Source organism: Pavona decussata, unplaced genomic scaffold (genome assembly GCF_977016875.1).
Source record: "Pavona decussata unplaced genomic scaffold, jaPavDecu1.1 SCAFFOLD_391, whole genome shotgun sequence".
In the NCBI taxonomy this organism is placed as follows: domain Eukaryota; kingdom Metazoa; phylum Cnidaria; class Anthozoa; order Scleractinia; family Agariciidae; genus Pavona; species Pavona decussata.
Genome location: NW_028145763.1, coordinates 2,065,001 through 2,089,969, shown reverse-complemented (window position 1 = coordinate 2,089,969; position 24,969 = coordinate 2,065,001). Strand labels below are relative to the sequence as shown.

The 24,969-nt window shown below is 38.5% G+C and overlaps 4 protein-coding genes and 1 long non-coding RNA gene across 6 annotated transcripts in view; 4 read left to right on the top strand and 1 right to left on the bottom strand.

Annotated features, from left to right (window-relative positions):
* The first annotated feature begins 5 nt into the window (after nt 1–5).
* Nucleotides 6–1,396, top strand: LOC146451348 (uncharacterized). The gene is made up of 3 exons (XR_014860071.1): nt 6–286; nt 410–478; nt 1,234–1,396. It is a non-coding gene; the product is annotated as an uncharacterized LOC146451348 (long non-coding RNA).
* Nucleotides 1,397–1,860: 464 nt separating this feature from the next.
* Nucleotides 1,861–4,666, bottom strand: LOC146451347 (uncharacterized). Its single transcript, XM_085099346.1, has 2 exons — nt 4,448–4,666; nt 1,861–3,016 (listed from the first exon to the last, which is right to left on the bottom strand). Exons 1-2 carry the CDS (start codon nt 4,623–4,625, stop codon nt 2,421–2,423), a joined length of 774 nt encoding a protein of 257 aa, XP_084955472.1. The 5' UTR covers nt 4,626–4,666; the 3' UTR covers nt 1,861–2,420.
* Nucleotides 4,667–4,779: 113 nt separating this feature from the next.
* LOC146451341 (FAD-linked oxidoreductase DDB_G0289697-like) overlaps nt 4,780–24,969 on the top strand; it is a 48,158-nt gene continuing 27,968 nt past the window's right edge. Inside the window, exon 1 of one of the 2 annotated variants that reach the window (XM_085099340.1) lies at nt 4,780–4,882. The gene's annotated coding sequence lies outside the window, so the exon portion shown is untranslated. Of the gene's footprint in view, nt 4,883–4,930; nt 5,046–24,969 lie in introns of those variants that run through there. The other variant, XM_085099341.1, reaches the window with a different exon arrangement.
* Nucleotides 11,412–17,466, top strand: LOC146451346 (uncharacterized). The gene is made up of 7 exons (XM_085099268.1): nt 11,412–12,088; nt 13,269–13,445; nt 14,011–14,118; nt 14,884–15,045; nt 15,495–15,641; nt 16,842–16,922; nt 17,176–17,466. The coding sequence occupies exons 1-7, from the start codon at nt 11,804–11,806 to the stop codon at nt 17,320–17,322; spliced, it is 1,107 nt and encodes a 368-aa protein (XP_084955394.1). The 5' UTR covers nt 11,412–11,803; the 3' UTR covers nt 17,323–17,466.
* Nucleotides 17,957–21,170, top strand: LOC146451345 (uncharacterized). The gene has a single exon (XM_085099301.1). The coding sequence runs from the start codon at nt 17,983–17,985 to the stop codon at nt 20,440–20,442; it is 2,460 nt and encodes an 819-aa protein (XP_084955427.1). The 5' UTR covers nt 17,957–17,982; the 3' UTR covers nt 20,443–21,170.

Here is a 24,969-nt window from a genome sequence, read left to right as displayed (position 1 = left end):
TTCAAAAACAGCAGATATCGTTATTAAAATTCACAGAAATTTATGAGTACCACAACATCTGCAAAACGAGTCCGTGTCCGTGCACCGTAGCACTATGGGATAGAGTAAAATCCCTGAAAAACCTGTGAGTTACTAAGCAACAGAACATCAAAAATGGCGTCAGTTATTTTAATAAAACATTCTGGGAGTGCCCTTACGACTTCAAAGTCGTTTGGAACTCACTTACTCGACACACGTTTGCACCAGCACTGTGAATTGTTTGGCAAGAATGTCTTCTTTAGGAAAGGTATGCTACCCCTTTAAATTTTATATGGATATCACTGCTTGTGCTTGAATTAGACGCGTTCTCTCTCTCTCTTTCGGTTGGTTGTTCTCGTGATAAATTAAAATTGTCGGTTTCACTCTACAGGTTGCACTCACAAAGGCGGAAAACAAGCTGCAGTCGGTGTGGGCTAGGCAACCGACAAAAACTTCCAAACATGGGTAATAATCGTTTCGGTATATAAGCTGCAAAAACCATTTGACGTTATATTTTTGTTTCCAAATCCTCTCTCGGTGTCTCCAACAAGGCTAAAGAGGAGACTGGTTTTCCGGGCTAATCCTAAAAGTCAGGCATTTCGTTTGCGTAAGCACATTTTTAAGTGCCATGAAGCCCGGACAGAAAAGCCATAATTTCGGTTTTATGCAAGGTTTCGAGGGTCCTTTCTTGTAGTTAAAACACGTGGAAGCATAATTCTAGCCGCAAAATGCTTAACAGTAGTTTTCAACACCCTTAAACGATTTCAGCGTTTGAGTTACTAGCTTCATGTGATGGCGTAGACACATGCTTCGCGGAAGTGCTAGTGCTCATAAATTATTCAGTTTGACATCAAATTTTCGGAGAAAGCATGCGCTGTTTTGTTGCGGTCAAACAACGCGTGACACCTAAGTTAAAGCAATAATTTTATGCCAATCAAAATAATTTTCGTGATGAGTTGTGAAAAGCAACCTTAGAAGCATAGTAGCACGGTAGCTCATGAAACGATCAATTATTTCCTGCGACTGATGGAATAGATGAATTCGTGTTGGCAAAGTGTTGGGGGGGGGGGGGGTGGGGGTACTCCTCGCAATTTTTGACGAGTTGTAGGGCTCGGTACCCTGTTTTGTAGCTTGCATACCAGATTCCCATCTACCGCCCACCTATGGGAGAGCAGCATTTTTAATGGGTCTGCAATTCTACTTACTTCTTTTTCAGAGGTTCCGCAGTCATGCGCAGACGAAGTGCAGAAGATTTTGCCTGCTGCATTCTCATTGGTGGAAACGGCGACCGACCCAGGCTTCCATTTGATACAAGCCTCGCACACTAGCAGTGAACGCGATTGTTGAGCTCACTGGAACTGGAGAACAATTGTTTAACCGCAGACCCTCCCCTCCTCCACATCACGGTAACTACGGTCAGACCATTAATTATTATTATTATTATTATTATTATTGTTATTATTATTATTATTATTATTATTATTATTATTATTATTATTTTTTATTTATTTTTTTTAATTTAATGGCTACGTTCTATTTAGCGTCCAGTTATCAAATTCCCGAGAAAAATTGTCAGACATAGAAAACGGCCACTTGCTATTAAGTGGCCGCTTGATATAGCATTCTGCGGGGTTGGCGACTTTTATAATTCCCGGAATAATTTTTAACTTCTTCGCTTTGAGAGGATAAAGTAGGCGTTATTTAAGTTGTAACAGAAAGTAAATGGTTAAAATTTAACATCTTCTGGATGTTTTATTACGGCCAGTCTCGAAGACTTTAACATTTATGCATAATAAAAGTTATTACGAATGTAAGGCGTAGGATAAAAGAGAACACGAAATCCAAACGTTTGCTAGCGTTATTTCATCTTGCTTTGCGCCACAGAGTGACACTCAACCTTTCTTGATTAACTAAGGAAGCTTTACATTTGTTAGAACTGTGAGGCCAGACCGGTAATTTAGCGGACGGAATTCCTCAGTTTGAAGGCTTGATTACACGCCAGTTATCAGTTCGAATTTCTTCTAAATGGCACTTGCGTTTCTCTGATTATTCAATTTTAAAGAACTTGTAGATCCCGACCTTGCATGAAAATGGCGCGCTCCATTTACGAACTGACCGTTCTGGTCCGCCAGTTCAGTCTTACAAATAGAAAGCTTCCTAAGACAAAATGCCGTAAAGCAAACTGATATTAAAATCAGCCATAACTGAGACCGTTCAGCAAAATGCTCATTTTTAACTTGTGTTCAAGTTTGAAACACGAATTGAAATTGAAGAACGTTGCCGGATACAAACAAAACGGGGTATTGCCATAAATGGAAACACGTTGACGCCCGCTCCATTAACAGAGAAGGGCGAACTGCCCATTGCAAACAAAGTTATGTGTCTTGGAAAAGATTGAACCGTTACCCCTTCCTACCAGCTTTAAAGTCCTCCGTTCGTTTCCACACTTCCAACTTTTGAATCAATCCGTCCACAAGTCCCAGGTTTGGTCTAAAAATGTCCAAAATCAGCACAACTCGATCCTCCTCTGCGCCATTGCGAGCAGAATGCTCAAACGTGTCGTCAAACAAAATCCCTTGTCCCTCCTTCCACGGTACATCGACTCCGTCTACTGTTAGCCACGAGTGTTTTCCCCCGTCTGGTACAATGAGCGCGAGATGATAGCGAAGAATGGACGCGGTAGAGCCGTAATGAGGCGGAATCGACCCTCCTGCTTTCAGAAGCGAGAAGGCAGCATTCTGTACTTCAGGAAGCTTTGTAAGTATGGCCAGTGTCACGGGAAAGGAAGACTTGACCTCATCAATTGGTTCCCCGTAGCCAAAAATCATCGCTAACTTCCATTTGCTTTCTTTATTGAGCTCATCTCCGCCGGTTGTGTGAACGTTGCACATTCCAGTGCCGTTTTTCACGAAGGACAGCAGCTCATCCCGGATCGTTTCCCAGTTAGCTTCCAGTTGGTGCAGCCATGGAAACATTTCAAGATGATTTTTGAACACGGCTAGTCAAGAGAATAAAACCTCGAGTTAATGAAATTCAAACTGAATTTATCACTGGACTCAGTTGTGCACTGGCTATCGTGGAAGGCTTTTAAGAATGATCACTTCCTCACTCCGACGAAATTGGCAAAAAATTGAAAGGAAAATGCATTGAAAATAATGTTTTCAGAAAAGGAAATTGCAGAAACTAGACCACTTCTATCTCCCGATAACTTCATGAACTTCGCGTACACCGTACGTGTTTGTCCCGGGGGGGGGGGGGGGGGGAAGGGGGTACTCCAAAAAAAATTGGGTAGGGGTGTACGACCCGCTTCCCAAAACCTTTACCCTATTTATGATCAAAATCTGCAATTTTCCCTACCCTATTTATGACCTGAAGTAGCTTCTTCTAAAAAAAAAATCGAACCCAGGACTAGAGTGCAAAAATCTATACCCTATTTATTACCAAAATGGCGGCAAAATGGCTAAAAGTGATACCCTATTTATGACCAAAACAGCCGAAAAACCATACGCTTTGGCGCTGCACATACCTATATAGCCCATATAAGGGAGTACCCCCCCCCCCCGGTTGTTTGTCAACTTTCCAAGAAATCTAAATAGGTTAGATCTTACAAGAAATTGTCGACTTGGCTTTTATTGTTTGGCCTGGTGTGTCAGCGAAAGCAGTTATAATATGCCACAAAGTAGATATGATAACTATTATTCCACCAGCACGCGTTGGATATGAGATGATAGATAGCCAATGAGGCGCGTAGCCCCAAGTTGGCTATAATCATCTCAAATCCAACAAGCGTGAGTGGAATAATTGTTTTATTTAAAACAATCAAATTGCTGGATCTTGCTGATTTCGTTTTGCAAGAACAACCAGAAGACAATTTAATAGCCATTGTTTCCCGGGCGTGGTATATAAATGGCTCATAGACCATGGCTATAAAACGATCCAGTTTTTGATTTTGATAATTTCAGTATTGTGCCTTCTGGGTAATGATAGCTATATATAGTCACTAAATACACTCTCAGAATGGCGATCAGTTCCGAGTGTATGATGAGGTATTTTCAATATTCTTCTCGATGATCAGTGTACAAGAAAGTCATCCAGTCGATTATTCTCAGTAGAGCTACGCTTTGGTTGAAACTTTGTCTAGTTTTAAGTTTACTATACGAGGATTATTCAATTTGTAATTCAGTTATTCAAATTTGAAAGGCGAGCTACACTAAGCGGGCGATTTTTTTCTCTTCTGGTGGGGAAAGAGAGAACGATATATCCCTATTTTCAATTGTATGACTCTCAGAGTTCATTATTGTACTAATTTAAAGTGCTTTTTCAAGCGGTTTCCAATGTCAAAATTAAAAAAAATACGCTAAATGAGGACGGTATATGTGTAGCTGTTCATTCAAGACGCGATAAAACAGTCTTAATTAACCAAACATACCTGAACGGCGTTTATCAGCAGTTATTCGGTGGTAGAAAGCGTCAATGAGTTTGTTGAGAGGCGAGCGAATGAGACTCTTCCATGTTTTCTTGTAAACTAAAGCATAGATGACTAGAAAGATGCATATAGCGAAAACCGTGCCAAACAAGGCGAAAGCAAGCGACATTGTTGCAGCCATGTTCCGAGAACTGAGATCGACTCAAGCAGAAAGTTCGACTTTAAATCAGCTTATCGAAACCGAAACTCATCATAAGTGAAATCGACTGATATATACGGCAGGCTGTCAATCAAAAGTCACGAGATGGCTGAATCGAAAAGTGTCCTTACTAACATAAAATGTTTATTTATAACATATGTCAACGGAGGGTATTCTTGGAAGAGAGGTGGTTAATTAAACCGGAGATTGGCTAGTTTCCAAGAAAAAGTACGAAAGAGGTAAGCATAATTTTTTTTATTACTGTTGGTGGATTTTGGTCAACAGGTTGACAAAAATCGGAAATCATGACAATTTTGCTGAAAATACTGGTCAATATTTTGAAATTGAAACTCTACCGAGGCCATGCTTATAATATTCTCCTGCTGGCCACCACTGATTCGGGTGAGAAATATCATAATAAGCTGGATAGCTTTTAACGTTTGATCCAGAGATTTTAGCAAACGTTTAGCATTGCGCATGCACTCAGCTCTTTCGGAATGTTGTGTTCTTATTTTTATCGTTTACAAGTTTCTGCTGATAATGAAAAGAAGCTTTCGAAATCATGTAACTGGCAAAGCTGATATTTATCAGCGGGTCACATGCGGAAAGTTAAGTGGTTGGAAGTGCCTTGTCTCTGTAACGGTCGTGAACGTCACTGTGACACGTGATGCATCGGTGATATGACTTGTTTTTCAAAACTCTGCTTAACTCAGCTTTCCAATTTCTAAAGCTTTTGTTACAAAAAATAAATACATACATAACGCGCATATAGCAAAGGCTAATCGAGGCGGGTTGCGCAAATTGACCGTTTTAACTTCAGCGGCTTCTGTACTCATACTTTCAATGTAACGTTGGAGTTATGGTTTTCAGGGAACGGACAATCGTCAAACGCTTAGCTAGGGTGACATGCGCTTAATGAACGAGCTTAGAGCTCGCTTGGGCACAAATGAGAGTTACCTCAGGGCGAAATATCGATCGATATCGCATATCTTTCCCTGAGAAATTAACGAGAATAAAACAATTGGAGAGAAATAAAATTCAGTTTTAAGAGGGACATTTTTACCGTTGGAATTCAAACCGACAAAGATGATTGCAAGTAAAAATAGAGTTTAAAGGTTGCGTGAGCGGCCGAATGGATTTGAAAATTGCAAGAAATAGCTATTAAATGCACAAAGCGGAAGGAATTCACCAGTCCTCTCTTTTCCATGAATTCCTATCTTACAAGTGTGAAATATAATTGAATGTGGAGATCCGTAATGAGCTTGTATTCAAAAATGCGTCAAATTTCAATTGTGAGGAACTGGCCAAAAAAGTAATTACTAAGATGTCAGTCTAGTCTTTAACCGATCAATGTAATTTCGCTACGAACGCTAAAAATTCGATTTAAGTAAATGGTTTGCATTAAGACTACGAGAGTAATTCCGTGAAAACTATAGGGAAAATTTACGGTTTCTGATCATGGGGCTAAGAAAAATTACAAATTTGTAAACACAGATATATATTATTTAAAATTCTTCCAGGCAGGATTGTTTTCTTGGAAACGAGTGGAAAACTATTGACTGAAAGTCTTTTTCTCTGCAAGTGCTGAGAAAAACGGCCTTTCAGAGAACCTGAATTACATTGTTAGCTTAGTAAACACAGATCTATAATTTAAGATTCTTCCAGACGGGATTGGTTTCTTGGAAACAAGTGAAAAGCTATTAACTGAAAGCCTTTTTATACGGGAAGAAAATGTCATTTTATCGCTATCGCTAACAAAGAGAACAAGCTAAGTGTTAAGCGAACGAATAATACGTCAAACCTATTCATTTCGGCTGGTTACACAATGTATTTTACTTCAAGTGTGGCACTTATTTTGTCATTTCCACAACCGAATAATAAATCTCCCTCTTATAGTACAAGTGAGGCCCTTGTCGTTTATTTGATTGGGTGTGTTTTGTTGAGCTATATATGAATACTTTTCTAAGAAACGGCTTAAGAAACACAAGACAAACACATATTTTTTTCTGAAAACATTGAAACTGGAGCAATATGTTGTCTTTTTTTTAAGTTTCAACAGTGGTTTCCGGTGAGGAGTTACTAAATATCACACAAATGTTTAAGAGCGAATGCACAGAAAAATCGAGCAAACCGTGGCCACAGTTTAAAACCTAACCCACCGTCATTTTCAGTTTATGATAAGGGTTTAATGAGTTTATAACACTCCTGGTCTTTAAATTTCAAAATGCGGCCGAGTTTGGGAAATATTTGAAATTTTCGATTTTAACGGTCCGCGGGCCTGAAACACGGCAAAACAGCAAGGTGACAGCATTGAGCTGACTTTCATAAACGAGCGAATATATTGGTAATCTTACACTCGAATTTCACAGAACAGATATCTAGCAACTTCAAAACGGCACATTTTTCAATTTCGAAAAGAAAATATCACCGAACGAGTACAATTCTGATACGTAATTTGCATATTGCTTATGAATACAACAATTTACCGCTAAAACCAAAATCGAATTTTTTATATGGGGGAATTCTCCAAATCCCCCCAAATCCCAATTACTACCCAAAGAGAGATAGTACTTGAATGTTATATGAAAATCAGTCTGGTGTTCTTGCGAACGCCTCAAAAATAGATTGATTATTTTAAGGTTATTTTGCCTCAAACTGCTGCTAATTGACCCTAGGGTCAATCAACAAGTGCAAGTCACGCTAGTTTTACACGTCAATTTAAGCTCAACTGAAGATAAAAACTGACGAGATTATCTTCATATGTACCTGTTTTAACGAAAGTCGAGTAATCTTTAGACGGAGAGGCCGTTTAATGTGTGATTTCAGTTTTTGAGATGTTGTAGATCGGAGCATCGCGACTGCAAGCGGACGTGAGGCTAGGTCAATTTTTCTCGTGACTGCGAAATCAGAAGAACATGAAGGAATAATTCTCGCTCGAGTGTTAATTCTTAAATGAATAAACAGTCCCTTACCTGTGTTAAAATATTCTAGCGCAATTTGGTTCCTTTCTGAACGGCGACTGTGAGTAAACAAACCGGAAAAGTAGGGAACCTCTGATTGCGTGACCAGCCAATTTAAAGATTTTAAAGATTAGGGCGTGGGAAACCAAACCACTGGCGGCCTGGCATTTTCATTTTCTTGCATTTTCAGGTGCCCTGTTTTCCTGTTTCAAAAGTCAGTGTTAACTACAATGGTTAGCAAATATATTGTCCAGCTTTTGAAAATGGTACAGTAATATTCATAATATTCTATGTACTATGAATGTTCAGAAGATAATTTGCACGACGCACGAAGACAAATAAGTAAATTAAATTTTCATGTTAAAGGCGGCCTCAAAGCATGAACTATTTATGGTCTGGTGAGAGTTGTTATAGAGTGAAAAAAAAGTATAGTACTGAAAATCACAAGCTGGATACTTCGTTTTTTATTTCCATTTCCCATTAAACATCGCAAACGCGACAGAATTCTACTTTTTCACTCCAAAAGCTTTTCTCGTTTTTAACTCGTGAATGCGCGCATGCGCAATGAACGAGTTATAGCGATAGTGGGCTTTTGCTTGGTCGTTCGGTTCTGTCGTTAACTTTCGGGCATGCGCAGTGAATGAGTTTTAAATTCAATTAGTGGAAGAAAACACGCGAAAATTTTCTGTTCACGGCGCGTCAGGATATCCTCATTCAATCTGTAGAGAATAATTTGACAATCATTTTAGTGTAAGAATGGAGATTTTTCGTTGAATCTGAGCAAAGTTATAGGTCTTTTCGTTTTTTTTTTTCCAAAAATTGCGATGTCTTTCGAGAAATTAAAAATAATTGAACTGAAAAATTCAATAAGTAGAAAAAACACGCGAAAATTTTCTGTTCACGGCGCGTCAGGATATTCTTATTCAAACTGTAGAGAATAATTTGACAATCATTTTCGTGAAAGAATGGAGATTTTTCGTTGAATCTGAGCAAAGTTATAGGTCTTTTCGTTTTTTGCCACAAATTGCGGTGTCTTTTCAGAATGTAAAAATAATTGAATTTAACAATAATTGAATTAAAAAATAATTTAATTTAAAAATTCAATTAGTGGACTGTCTGCAAGCTCTTTGAATAAACCAGAGCATTTACGTGACATGAAACTTTGCCGCCAAAAAAATATTTCCCGCCAGAAAAGTCTGGCTGATAAAAGCACTCTTAACTGATAAGTTCACTGCTCATCATAACTTTTTGCATACATGAAAACTCGACATCTTTCATCACATTTTTGCTTCACATACAAAAGTATTATATCAAGTAGATTAGTTTGCTAAAAAAACGAGTTTTGCTGTCAGTTTTCACGCGAAAGCGGAACGTGCCATGTCACGCATCAGTGACGTCGTAAACAAAATTGTGCAAATTTCTGGTGAAATGAACAATTTTTGATCTCTTCAGCTTTCATAGAGGTTTGAAAGGGAAAAAAATATTTCGTTTTCGCAACTTCCGTTGGGAAAGCAAAAGGACGTGGTCGATGAATTTTGATCAACTGTTTAAGAGCGGCTTCCCACAAATATCGACCGAAATCAACTTTTGGTGGCACAAGTCAAAAAATCGATTTCGCTCATATTTTGCTCATAGGTAGGCCCTATTAAGAAACAAAACGGGCTGTAGTTAGTTTTTTCAAATACGGCTTCCTTACGTGTAAACATGCGAAAAACGATTTTCAACTCAGTTGAGCCAAAATCCGCTTCCCGCCGGACGGAATTTTCCTTAACTTTGGCCGGCTGCGTATCAATCCACAGTCTGTCACGGATCTTGAAATAACATCTACTGTTTTTCTAGGTCTTCTACTTCTGTTCCACAGAAAAACATTCAAAACATACGTTACTTTTATGCCCGAAACTGATCTAGAACAACATGCTATAAATGCAAATTTTTAACAACCAAATTTTCGAACTTAAATACCGGCAATTTTACCCATGGGCGATAACTTAGATTATCATAAAATGACTTTCTATGGCTTCACTGTGTACTTATCAATCATAATATCAAAACAAAGGTTTGGGTAAATTATTTTAAGTGTCTCGCAGGGCTTCGAATTTATCACCTAACCTGTCGAAAATCTGGCATTTGCATTGTAAACAATGGCGTGGCATAGCCGGTGACCGCGAACTACGAAAGCCAAAAGAGATTCAAAAACGTGCATTATTTTGAGACATAAAGGTAGGGAAACTAAGCTGATACCTTAATCAACAATCTAACATAAGATTTGGGCATCTTCTTCATCTATCTGTGCTCGATACAAGCATAATTAGTGTGTCGACGAGTTCATTTTTAGTATTTCATGATCATTTCATGCACGTTTTAACAAGAATTTAGCATCGAATTCTTCATTAACCCGCACTGGGGTTATTTCTGTACTCTTACCCTCTGAATCAAGAGAACTTTGACAAAACAATCCAGTTTACGAATTAATAAACATTTCTATATTTTTCTAATAAACAACTCGCAAGCTACACTGTTGCGTGACAACCATGAACCGGAAGTGTCACCATAAAGATTTCTATGTTTCGATGTCTTCTTCTGCCATGATGATTTAAAATTGGGGATAAAGACCATTTTAAGCGACTAGTTTTCCTAACTAATGTCCGTTTGCTTCCATACTTCGCACGAAAGATAAATACTCAGAAACGAGCACATTATATTCGAAGTCCAACAAAGCATTTTAAATGCCGTCAAATTTGGTCGGTATGTTAATTGTCCCCCTTAACTCATCCACAACTGATAAAGAGGAAACGACTTCTTTCTGGAGAGAAACGAAAAATAACTAAAACAGAACATTGTGTCAATGTCACGAAGTAGCAATAAGGACATGCTACGGCTCCTACACATTTGGTATTTCTGGGCGTTTTCCATTTACCAAGATACTCCAGAAATTCCGGTTGGGTTGTAAATGGAACATGCTTTTTTTGGTTCGCTCCACTGAAACATTTCCGGAAAGAATGGAGCTTGTGAAAAGGTAGTCCCGTTTTCCCGTTGGAAACTTTTCCGATGGAACTGCGTGTTCCATTTATGAGTTTCACAAGGTTTGACCAGTTCCAGGCTGTTCACGACCATATCTTCGGTAAGGAAATATGCCGGCTTCTTCTACTCCCTCGGTGATTTTCCTATCCTCGAGTAGTACTTTATACGAATGCTCGGTGTGTCATGGCTTGGCTCCAGATTTTCAAGCGTTAATTTATCACAACTGTGCCATGTATGTCAATGGTAAGTAGTATTTATCGAAGAAAACATTACATCTCACCCTCGGGTTCTTTGAGTGTTCCGATTATTTCCCGCCTTGAAGCCTAAAATTTTGCATCTGTAATTAAACAAGGTCTTTTGTCATTCACCCTTTCACAGCAGCTGTTTCAAGTGCGTGTCGTTGAGCAGCTCTTCCTGTGGCTTGTACTTCTCTGCACAGAGCTTCAATGGTCCCTCAAATCATCCTGGAGTGGCTTTTAAATTCATCAATCGTATAAGCTTATCTATATCGCGGCAAAATATTTTCATAAAAACCTTGATTTTGGTGAAGATCGCATCTCATATAGGTTGCAATCGTCGCCAGGATAGCAATGTCATCATAATTTTTTGAATTCACGAGACTCTCTTCTTCCAAAGACCGACTCTACAATTTCGTTTAACCACAAAAATTGTGCCGCCATTTTGTATTTTTTGTGCGGAATACATCGGACGGAGAAGGAAATGGGGTCTGCGAAATCTGCGAGCCAGCGAGCCATGCGAGCCACCGTGCGAGCCATGCGAGCCATGCGAGTCACGCGAGTCATGCGAGTCATGCGAGTCATGCGAGCCACAGTGCAAATGTTAAGAATTTTTATTTGTTTTTTTTTTACATTCGCGTGAGAACATTTTGGACGAGTTTTTTTTTTTTGTTTTTTTCGTTTTTGTTATTTGGAGAAAATTTTGCTTATTCAAAATCGCCCAAGATGTGCAAAAAATGAAAACAATACGCAAAAATTTATTAAGGTTCAAGACTTCAGAAAAAAAAATCCGAGAAAAACATACGGCACTGCACCGTTACTCGAATAGGTAATAAGTATCTATTGACACATGTCATTCATTGATATCCACGTGGAATTTCATTGAAGAAAAAAAAAAGAAAGAAAAGAACAGCACTTCGATCTCCGTGTGTTGGGGTCAAGAATGGTGAGTAAATCGCGTCATTTTAACAGGTTTGATCTTTTAATAGTGAACCAGAGTTATCATATCTCTGTCAGTTGGCTGACTACTGCATGTGCTTGTCCTTTCCCTCAGACAAGTCTTTCTTCAAAACTCGCCACTAGAGTGGCAGAGGCTGGTTTCGAGATAGCATTCGACCCACCAGCTGACGGCAAATGCTTCTATTACGCCGCTTCCTTTCAAATTGGATTTAGTGGGACTATACTGACTTCGCTCATCTTTGAGTACTTGGAAAATCATCAGTTTGATGTAAGTAGATAATTTTCATGGCCATTTCTGGTCGATTTCATTCAGGAGATGCGAAAAGATTGCTTAGGTTTTCATCAGTCTAAAACGATTGCCTTGATGACATGTTTGTCTACGACTTTGTTCTTGGTGTTTTTTGACATTTTTTTTTTTGTCGTAAAATAAATGTTGTCCCTTGTCTTACCAGTGTCCTTCTTGAGATTCTAAAGTTATCCGGCTCTGTTCTGTATTGTTTATGCATGTGACTTTCTTTGAGCTGTTTAATTTGTAGCCCTAAATCATTGCTTTCAAACTTGTAAAATTCGCGCTAATTGTTGGCTGTCCTGATTTCGCCTTCTTCCAATTTTCCATTAAAATCCTTTATGTGGTTTCTCAATTATCCTATTCATGAATAATTTTAGAATTAGCAATTTTCGAAAACTATTTGGCACTGGGTATCCATAAAATTTTCCAGCCCGGTCACTTGAAATAGCGGCGGACTCTTATGATGACTCTCTCATAAAAAAAATTGAAGTGGTTTCATCCTTTTCTTACACCGCCCTCTTCCAGAATAAAAAGTCACTGTCAAACGCGGCATTCAAGCAATTGTCGTACCTTATTATACAAATTAACGGGACGTTAATTAATGCGAAATGGAGGGAAAATTTATTTTGAAGAAGGGAATTAACGCGAGGGACGGGGCAAATGTTCAAATGAAGAAAATTAACGTGACTTTTGATGTTTCTTAACTTAAGATACTTGGCCTGTTGTACTGCTCTTCTGAAAGCAAGAATAAATCGGAAATATTGCAGATGACATATCTTTGAGGCTTTTACATTGTGAAAGACTGAAACTACGGAAAAGAAAAGGTTTTTGTTCCCTAAGTTTCTTTTTGTTCTCGGACAGAATGAAGTTAAGGTATTGGAAATTAACGCTCCACTTAAGAAATGTTGCGGGGATGAAGCCCACAAAAAACAACGCAATTTAGTTAAATTTAGGCGAATTTTGAGAGTTCTCCTTAATTTCATGAAGCGTTAATTTTCTACAATTAGGCAGTTTTATAATCTACTGTATCCAGTCACCCCACGTATCCCAACAGCATTTTTTTTTTTGGGATCCATTAAAATCTTGCGATTGGTAGTCCACTGATAACGCTACTAATGGTCATGATAGAAATAGGCCTGCTTCTCCTTTTTTTACACAGGAAAACGGAGATGATCAACTGGCCTTCCTGTGTGAAACAGACATGGGTGGCAGGAAAGTGCCGGGAACATGGTCAGAAGCTTTACAAATGCTCCGAAATAACTATGCTAATTCACTTGTCATCCAAGCTTTAGCAGACGCCTTGCACTACAAGCTTGTTATTATAACAGTACATGGGGTAAATTACTTGATTCTTCTACTATTAATACCCTTACGTAATATAAACATTGTAAAGTCGAAGCTCTGGTAAACGGTCACATTGGAAATTCTAAAAAGTCATAGCCACTTACCTAGAGTTGGTAACTTTCGAGAATGAAGGCCGGTCAGCTACCGTATAATGAAACAATAGATAATGATCGCCTACGAGTCAGAGCAATTGTTGCGTGTATGATTTCGTTTAATACAACCATATTTTTTAAACAATCTTTCAAAAACGGTTATTTTAACTGAAAAAGTAATGGTCAATTTAACCCATAATTTAAAGTTTACCCTGACCAAAAAAACTTCGGTTACCTCAGATTCTAACTTTAACCTTTTTCTTTTGTTATGGTAACTGGTCAGCTTTTACAGTGTGTGGTTCTGTAAATTGTTGTTAATCGCACTGTAGTAAGATTATTGTTTGTTTTAATTAATTTTGAAGCCATTCCAACTTGCTCTCTTCGGATCTCTATTGTTTAAAAATTGGCCGTCGCTTCGATGGCAGGTATATTTCAGTATTTATATTTTAAATCCTACGCCCCCAGGATGAGAACTTCGTGAAAATCATCGAGCCAAAAGAAGGCACCACAGTAGATACTCTCTTCTTTGGACACACTGGGAACCACTATGTTGCCCTACGACCGAAGGAAAAGGTAATACGTCCTTCACATGTAGTAAAGAATCACATCTAAAAGTAGTGCCTTTTTCCTAGCGAGTCAGGCTTCATCTCCGTCGAAAAGTGATGTCTTTGTTCTGAAGTGATTAAAAGTACATACAGTCGAACCTCCACTAACGGCCACCTCTCCACAACGGCCACCTCTCTACAACGGCCACATTTTTTTGTCCCGGCGGAGAGTCCATACATTAGCTCTTGTTTAAACCTCTCTACAACGGCCACCTCCCTACAACGGCAACGGCCACTAAAGTGCGTTTCCAACTGCCAAAATAACCTCTCGACAACGGCCAGTACAGTTCTTATATGTAAAAAAAACACCTTTTTATAAACTGATGCAGTAATCGACATTTATCTTCGGAACATTACGTTTCTGTATCCATTTTAACGATATACGTATTTTGATTATGTTCCATTTAAATGCTGCAGTAAGCATAAATTTTCTGCAATAATATAGCGAATGTTGCGAACCTTGCTCGTTTCGTCTTGTTAACATTTTGATTCAAAACATTATTTACGTTTTATTGCGTATTTTATCTATATATATATATATTATTTAAGATTGGATTGTCATTATAGGCTACAGTAAGCATAAACATGTTGTACTTCCCGAAAAAGAAGGTGTCATATTACACCCTTACCTCCTCATAACGGCCACCTCTCCACAACGGCCACTTTCTTCTGTCCCCAAGGTGGCCGTTGTGGAGAGGTTCAACTGTACTAATTTATTAATGTCTTAATGCAGGGAATGCGTCATTATGCAGAGGTGTTGAAAAGAAACTTGGTCGACAATAAGCAACCACCTGACCACGCAGCCTCATTGGAGGAACCAATCACATCGAAATCAAGTTCTCCGTTGCAGCGGCATACCCCGCCAAAGACAAAACCGTATAAACTCAAGAACAAGGTAACATAATATGAAAAAAATCGCCCCATTGAACAAATTCAACATCTGATCTTACCCCTGGCTGGAATTGTCAAACGCATCTTCAAATAAGAACTCTTTAATCTCTCTTTCTCGAGAACTGGTGCAATGAATTTGAAATCAAATCTTTTAACAGGATCAATGCCTGCAAGTTCGCGTATTTTTGTTTGAGGCTCTCTCTAGATAAGGATGACTGTTTGAAAGCAGACACTGTTATTGAAAGTCTTAACTGACTGATTTTATCTTCCCTGAGTTAAATTTGAATTAGCTTTTTTATAATAAGGTTTATTTTGCTATCCCCCTTTAGCTTAGTTAAAAACTAATTGCATCTAGTCAATGAAATTGTTGCTGTTGTTGCCTTCTGGAATTTGCGCTATTTTAATGCGCTATCATTACCTAGAACTAACATCCGATCTATTATTAAATATCAGAACAGAAAAAATGAAGAGTTCGATCTGTGGGGAGATGATCCGGAAGAATACAATCCTGGTGCAACGCTGTGGAAAGGTAGCATCCTAGAGCCTAACTTGATTTCAAGTGGTGACGACAGCAATGATTCAGATCTGGAGATAACAAAGGTTTGGAAAATAATTATAATACGTTGTAGTCCTCTTAATTTTCATTCTGAGCTCAACTTCAGATAATACGATATTATCTTATTACACTACCAGAATCCATTTTAGCAAGTCGAAAAAAAAGTAGCCATAATTAGCATAAGTAAATTTAATCTAAAATGAACATAGAATTCACAGCTTACAGGATTCTTCTTGTAGACTCACGACACTGAATTCTCCTAGGTTCACCGCCAACATCGTCTTTTCCGCACCTTGTTCGCTGCTCGTGAAAACTACTTAACTTCCAATTTAACTGAATCGTTCATTTAACGGTAGTACATTAATAATAATAATAACAATAATAATAATAATAAAAAAAATAACAATAATAATAATAATAATAATAATAATTATAATTATAATTATAATTATAATTATAATTAATAATTAATAATAATTATTATAATTATTATTATTATTATTATTGTTATTATTACTATTATTATAAGGATGTTTAATCCCCACATTCTCCCATTAAAAAGTACAATGTTCTAAAAAGTTCTGTTCCCAGTATCATGGCATAATTATGATATTTAAAACAGCTTACACGAGTTTCCTAAAATAAATGTTTCCATCTAGAAAAATAAAGACTATTCCTAAATTGTCACGCTTGACGACGTTCTGGAAACTGTCACGCGATCTCTTAAATGACAAATTTTCGCACTGAGAGTTGGAATAAATTGGCATCGTAATGAATATGGTCTATTCTGGATAATTTGTCATAGATATAGCACGCTCGCATATAGGACCATATAACTGCTGTGGTTTAACTGTTATGTGGAGAGCGCCGTTGTGTAGGCGTACTGGTTACACGAGAGACCTGCAACTTTGATAATTCTGGAAAAAAGAAAAGAAATCAAATACTCAGCTATCGTTTAAGTAAGTGTTTTTAATTTTTTTTTTTTTTTTTTCGTATAGCAACTTTTAAACTATGTAGGAAGAAGGCGGACAACTAAGTACACGTGCACTACAAATGTTATCAACGAGGGCGGGGGAGGGGGGGGGGGGTACAACTATTCAAATTCCATAATTTAGTTTTCATATGTTATAAATGCTGACTTATCCAAGAAGTGTTAGTAGCTGTGTTATTAATTAAAAGCTGTTTTAAGGCGATCGCTCTACGAGTATGTCATACGTACCGCATCATTCTTTTCTAATTTTAAGGTTGTAATATCTTCCAATGCTGTGAAAGAAAAATCTTCTCCGATGAAACAAAAAAAGAGAAAAAGAAGAACGAGTTCGCAAGTGAGTACAATTTTATTGGCTTTGATTGTGAGTCCAAGTTTTACAGATGAAAGTGGGTCTGGTTTGGTGAGAGTTTAGAGTTATGAAGTTTAATTATGAATAAATAATTGCCATCTTGCGGTGTCACTGAGCGGTCTACTAGTACTGGCACCGATTTGCGAACATTGGGGCACACGTATGCAAAATTTAGACTGTTTTGCGGGCGCCATAATTATATACGAATTAAACCAAGGTCGCTGGTTGTTTTTAACAGGATGATGACAGCTGTGTTGAAAATTTGTCAGCAGCAATGAGTGGGCTTTCCTCGAACGACAGCACGCCAGTCAAACCTCAAAGGGCGAAAATCAAGAAACTCTCTTCCACGTTTACAGCAAAGAAGGCCCTCTTTGATGATACGTAAGCACAGCTTGTTCAATTTCCAGAACATTTAACAGGGTCTCAGTGGGGTGGTGGCTAATTTAATTTAAAAAGTATAAATTAATTTTCAATGCTTCACTTGATTTCAGGTCTCAGGAATAAAAATAAACATTCAAATAAAACTCAAGTAGTTTTGCACAATTCGTCGTACGAAAACTAGCCACTTAGGGTTTGCGAATGACTCCATGGTTGTGGGTACAAAGGAGCCTGTGCCAACTGCTTTTTGGTACCAGAGAAAAACGGTAGACGTGCTAACTGGCATTTTAATGCCAGGATTTAAAAAAAAAATTAAAAATTCTTTCTTAGCAGCGTGAGAGATGAGATATAATAGCAATTCTAACAGGAGATCTTGACAAGTAAAAGAATGAAAAATGGGGGCTTGAAAGCTCTATTAAGCGATTTGAGACGGTAAACTTCTTGGACTTTTTAAGACCAACGATTAAAATGTTCCGATTTTTTAGCCGAAAGGTTATTTCACTTAATTTTATTAACCCCATTGCAACCATCGTTCAACAGATTCTAAAAGCAAAAAACATAGGTAATATGTCATGCGCTTATAGTCCCAGTTTATTTCATTTTTATACCTTTCTCTGTCTTTTTTTGTTGCAGAAGCGAGGAGGAACTATCGGAATTCGAACCGGACATGGTGTTTATCAGTAAAGGTAGTCGATCTTACGTCAATCAGAACGAAATTGACAAGATGGAGACAATATATACAGAAAGAGTCCCTAAGACGCCTCAAGGACCTGCCAAGTATAGAGTGGAATACAATGATGCAGACCCACTTTTGCCAGTTACTGATAACTGGAGATGGGGACGCGCACAACCCTGTAAGCGCTCAGGTTTCTGTAAAGGTGGAAGACGAACTCTTCAAGTATGCCGTGGCTTGTTGCTGTGTACGAATAAAAGTTGCCCTTTTCTTAAAATCGAAAAGACCCCCAACAAAGCAGATTTCATACAAGGAGACCGTTGTATGCATTGTAATGCCACCGCAACTGAAACACCCTGTACTGCTAGGAAATATGTTGAGAACGATCGATGCCATAAGACCATTACTGTCATTTACTTACTTGCACACAGCTGTAATCCACGAAACGTGGAAGACAAACCAAAAAAGGAAACTCTGGAGGACATCCTTCGTTCTCAGCCAACAAAAACTGCCGGGCAAATACAACTTGACGTCATTCGTGAAGCCTTGCTTAGTGACAAGTGTGGGGATGACGTTAATGATGTAGCCTTATCATACAGCAACAGGTTGCATATTCAGTACGTTAAAAAAACCATCGAAAAAGAAAAAAGACCGGGTGGATCAGATATAGAGGCCATTCGTTTGTTAAAAGAAGATTTTATCTCTAGGGGAGTTGATGAAAACTTGATTTTGGATGTGGGCGACGATCACGTTATTCTTTCGCCACAACATAAGATACGGCTGGGTGCAAAGATTACCCTGGGACTCGTTGACGAGCCTGTAAGCTTGGATGGCTGCGAAAGTGTTGCCAGTAACTACACCGAATTAGAAATGACGACCTATGATCCTGTGTTACGGCAAAATGTCAAATTAGTTAGTATGTACGTACCAAAGCCCGGCGAAAATTCTGAAAATGTCAAATTAATGGTTGAGGTCTTCGACAAAGCCGTGAATGATGCACTTCCCTCGGTGGCAGTGGAATATGGCATCACAAACGTTGATTATCTCGGATGTGGTTTAGATCCCAAGTCATACGTTGGAGACGAAGGGGGGGCACTTTGGAAAGGACTTTGTTTAGCTAAAGGGATCGCTGTGAAAGAAAAGACTGTATCTGACTTCTTTCATTTTAAACAAGACCTAAATCGGCATAAAATTTACTTCCAAGACAGCCAGTCCAAAAATAAATTCCAGTCTTTGATGTTGGATGCTTACAATGCCCCAACTTCAATACAGGCGGATCAAGCAGCAAAACAGCTTGACCTATTGATAGACAAAAAGTCAACAAATGTAAAAAAGATGAAGGGCTACAAGTCATGGTGGTGGAGACGGCAGGCGCGATGGCAACGATGGTGTCGAAGCCAGTCGGCTAGTGATGCTTCCTCTGCTGAAGTAGCGAACGCAAAATCACTTCGCGCAACAGGATATCGGAAACGTCTTCTAGACGTTGTCACATCAGAATGCGCGGGAGCAGTGCTGGAGGCTGCGGAGAAGAAAAGGCAATCTCTCGGGCTCAAAAGCGTCGGCCGTGGACCGACGGTCGAGTCTCGCACTAAAACTTGCGGAGTGAAAACGGCAAGAGCAAGGGAAGCATCGGCAGATGCTGTGCAAGCAATTACCCTGGAGGCCGCCGAATTAGAATCTATAGAAAGTGACCACGAGTTCGAAACTATGGAAAACATCCAACAGGCCCATGATCGATTTCAGATTAACACAAGAGACAGTCATCGAGCAGACAAAAAGAAGAAAGAAAAACGCCCGAAAAAGAAAGGCAAACGTGATAATGCAAATAAAAAGCAGAAGAATATGTTCAGTAAGAAAGTTGAAGGTGTGCACATGGACCTGCTCACATGCGAGTCATCCATGCACCAATTCTCATTCAAGATCCTTGACACCATGGGCTGCGTAGAGGAGGTTACACTCAAAAAATCGTCGTCCACATGCTCGTCTTCGTGGTGCAGCAGTCGTGACTGTCACCATCTGATGTGGGTTTTACATAATGTTTACAAATTTGGAAGTGATGACCAAATATTGTACCAAACGTCGTTCAGTGACAATCAGTGGCAAAAAATTCTGAATGCTTTTCCGAAAAACGTGCCTACGGCTGGAGTCCGCTGCTCCACTGAAGCGGAACAAATTTATTCCGTAAATATTCGCAAAACAGTACAGAATGCAAAGTGTGCATCCTGTAAAAAGGAAATATTCAAAAACGATGTGCAGGCAACTACCGAGGGCCCATATCGAACAATCCACAAGACCTGGATAAAAAGAACCTTTTTCTTTTGTCCGCGTCTTCAGTGTATTACCAAACTTCCAAGGTACTCGTTTATTATACCTTACAAAATTGGAATGTCACTGACAATCAGTCCTGACGTGGCTATTGACGAAAAACTGAAATCTGATCTCAGTTTAGGGTAGTTATTTCGCCCTTGTTTGTACAAAAAAACTTTCTTTTCTATTGCGCGTTTCAATAACATGCGAACTCTGAAGTTCAAAACCAAACTAATGAATGCGTTTTTCGCTGCCGTCAATTACCATAAATATGGCAACAGCCAACAAACCTTGAAAAACAGAAACAAACAAAATGGCTCGAAATCTACCTGGCTGAAATGAACTTCTGTTTTCTGAGAGGTCTGCCTAGATGATGGGGTTTGAATTTGAGAGTTCGCGTGTCATTGAAAACCCGCAATAAGGTTCAAATATGCTCAGTTTTGATATTCATAGTGTTTATATTGAAAAGTTTCTGTAGGCTTGAAATGTGTTTGTAAGTCAAGGATTTTATGAGTTGAAAGACGAGGTCCTCAGTGTCAAGAAAAACAGCGCGTCTCAGATGACATTTCACAAGTGAACTTGATTGTAGGGTGGAACGAGTTAGCGAAGTGAACAAAATTGGAAACTTCTTGCCGCATTGAAATGTCCGACAGTGAAAAGATGTCATTAGACTTGAAAGAATTCTCTTCGAGTATGAGTCGTAAAAGTTCCCGTAAGTCGTAGAGGCGAGAAACAACGTAAATCCCTTCTGTTTGAGGGATGTTTCTGCAAAAGGAACTTACATCAAGGGTTGCTAAAACCACATCTGAGATTTGCGTGTTTTTGATAAAGTTAATAAAATCGGTTGTGTTTTTCAGATATGACTCCTGTTTTTTACCGATGGGTTCTAATAGTGAGTCGACGAAACTAGAAATACGCTCCGTAGGGCTGCTGCTACCAGAAACGATTGGCCTGCCGACCGGTAGTTTCTTGTCGATTTTTGTTGGCGTGTAAAATTCTGGTATGCGGGGTTGTGTAAGACCGATTGTTAACCATTTGTGAGTCATTGTGTCAATATTGCCCGAGCTGAACAGTTTGTTGACTATCCGATTCACTTTTAAGGCAGTATCCAGCATAATAGGAATACCGAGAGCTCGAGGCTTGTAGAATTTATCATCAGCCACAGTACAAATGTTGAACTTTCCATACATTTCCCTGTATTTTTTTCCCGCGAACTATTTTTAGTAACAGTCACGGCTGGTTCGCTTTACAGACAAATGTATGGAAAGTTAAAAACACGACTGGACGCTTTCTGGCACAGCTACATCCCTCCAATTTTTTTCTTAAAATGCTTTTACTAGTGCAAAAAGTTTCCAATTCATGAATTTTTCAGAAGTGATGTTTTATGAAAATTATTTGACATGGGATTTCCATACAAAGACTGTTATTTCAAGCCTGTTTGCCTACCCGTCAAAATGGCGTCGAAAACCGTGATAAGGCCTATTAAATATCGCGATGTTATTCATCTTGTTCCGATGCTCTTGTGCTTGTTCTTATGTAAATGTAAATACAACAAATAAAAATTCTTAACATTTGTACTGTGGCTCGCATGACTCGCGTGACTCGCATGGCTCGCACGGCTCGCATGGCTCGCATGGCTCGCATGGCTCGCACGGCTCACATGACTCGCATGGCTCACACCTTGGCTCGCATGGCTCGCTGGCTCGCAGATTTTTATCACTCAAGGAAATGGATGGAACATGTGTTAAATGGAACACGTTCTTCACCGATAAACATTTCCCACCGAAATTCTCGGAATTTTCCGGAATCTTTTGGTAAATGGAAAACGCCCGCTGTGTCTACCTTCTCTCCTATTTATCCAGGAATACCTTAAACTGCCTCTTATAAGCCCTGGGGCCCGTTTCTCGAAAGTCCCAGTAACTTACGGGGCCGATAAGTGTCTTTTGTGATAAATGTTTCTCAACAGATAAGCCCAAATCGTCATCGTCTTGATGTTTCCTGGCGTTGAAAACGTGGCCGAATGGGCAAGAATAAGCTGAACCTCGTTCCACATCTTAAAAATAGGCAGTCTCAGACTGCATGTGTCTACTGCAGATATGGTATAGAAATGTGATATAAAAGAATTGAAGAAAAGGGAAATAAGACTGAAATGAAAACGAAGAGGGAGGAGTGGAAATAGGATAGAGATAAAAAAAAAAATGGTTGTAAAAATGTTGCACAGAATACTGGTGAGATTGAGATTAAGCTGATATCGTTTACCACAAACATTTTGTAAGAAGAGAACTGTAACTTTATTCTAACATAAACAATATATTATATAATCTTACAACGTGAACCACAACTTTGTACTGAAAGCAATGCAGCAAAGTTCTAAACATAAAGTACTGAAAGCAAAGTTCTAACCTGAAACGTAGGCATAAAATGCAACAGAAACTATTAATTAATCTATACTGAACAAATGAATGGCAAGTAGCATTCTTTAACCCTTTGACTCCTGTCGTGTTTCCATAGTTTTCGCATAAATTAACTTTTTCCTAGAGCGGTTTAAAATGCGCAGTAGATAAATAAATATCGTTGGCTTCCAAAATTAACTGCATATTAAACTGGAATGATTAAACAAAGCGTTTTCTGACGTAAAATGATATCGTTACTATTAATCATTTGCCGAAAAACACACTTGAATGCAAAAATATCTAAAATTCACGGCATGTTGATGAAGACCATTGGCATATCAAATTTCAACCCGCTTATGCAAATTGTCCATGATTACGCACTTGTCGCTTCTCAAACGCATATATGAATTGACAAAGACACAAAAATCAACAAAAAGTTTTTCCAACAAAACATTTTATTGAAATAAACGATGCATTTGCTATTAGAGGCCAAAACTTTCAGGGTTTTTTTGCGTGCGTGCAAACACGCATGTAAAATTTGAAGACACTCCGTGTTTGTTCAAAGCGATCACTCGCAGTAAATTCGGGCACGTTTGCGATGAAAATTACAGAAGTTACAGAATTCTGGTTCAAATCATCACTTAAACTATTTGTAAAAAGCAAATCAACATCGGAAAACATCATTTACCGTATTGCCGCCATTGTCCTGATCCGGAAATACAATCGCTTAGATCTCGGTCAGTCGAGGATTAGCGTCGGCTTTCGATAGGATTCCATTTGGGATTCCTGTGGCATTTACGCTCTTACACTCTTACACTCTTTCACTCTTTCACTCTTTCACTCAACCCGATGACATAGTGTCTACGCTTCTCTAGAAGCCGTAGACACAAAAACCATAACATGACTTGTGCTGGTCAATATTCTTTGTACAGGACAGCAGGGGTACTATCTCTCTGGACCTTGTTCTGTCTGCGATCAAACGAACATTGCCCACCAACTATCAACGTAAACGAACACCAAACTTCCATGCTCGCCGTTTAGTTTACAGTTCCTTACTGTTTCTCTGGTGTAATAATTATTCAATTTATTCATACGTCCAAAAAAGCAATGAGGACGTTAAAAAATGTAATTAGTTAATTACGTTGATCTTCCCATAAAGAATATTTCAGGATCAAAAAGCGCAGCAAAATAACATTACTAATAACACGGGTATTGACCACTATCTTGGTTTCATTAAATTTGTTACGGCCTTTATTGTTATTTCTTTTTGTTATTACTATTTTCCCTTTTTTTGGTTGTTGTTATTGTCGTTGAGTGTGCGTGTGCTTTCTTTTGCAAATTTAATTAATAAACTAAATCACGCAGTTTTTGCATCTATAATTCACTAATCACGAGCTCTCATTTTTAGATGTATGATGATTGAAAAACTCTATAGACAATGTTTTTAAAAACGGAGATGGACCCTTTATGCTATTTCTCTTCCCTTTCTTTATTTACAGAGATCTAAAAAACTCGCTCATGATCAACGGACGAGGGAAACAAACATTACTTCGAACGTATATTTCACGCAAACGATGCAGTAATTAACATAACAGTCGAAACTTTTAATCAGGTTAATGTCGTTCAAATCTGCTGCGTTTTACCTATTTCTAGTTTAATTTATTCATGGCAGTGATAAAGAAAGAGGAAAAAAATTTTCCAATTATTTGTTTCAACATAATAATATTACACAATAACGAACTGGACTCCGCATCAGAGCGAACGGATACTCTGAAATTTCCAGTTATGAAACGCAGCCGAAATATATATTTGTCCGTAACGCTACCGAACTTTCGATCCAAAGATTTTTCTACTGCGAATGAAAAATGCTTCCTTTTAAATGTCGCTTCATTTTTTTTTTCTAAAAGGAAAAAATATTTGTACCCGTGACAGTGTGTCACGCCATCTTTTTTACGCTTCGATCGCCAAATCTCAAGAGAATGCTGACAAATCTGAAGCCTAGCGGGTCATTTATTTTCATTTACCCAGAGTTTTGTTTTTATATTATGATCAATAGGTATACAGTGAAGCCATAGAAAGTCATTATAGGGAAATCTAAGTTATCGCCCGTGGGTAAAATTGGCAATGTTTTAGTGCTAAAATGTGGTTGCTGAAAATTTGCATTTATAGCATGCTTTTCTAAACCTATTTCGGACGTAAAAGTAACTTAGGTTTTAAATGTTTTTCCGTGAAACAGAAGAAGAAGACCTAATAGAGCAATAAATGCCATTTGCAGGTTAGT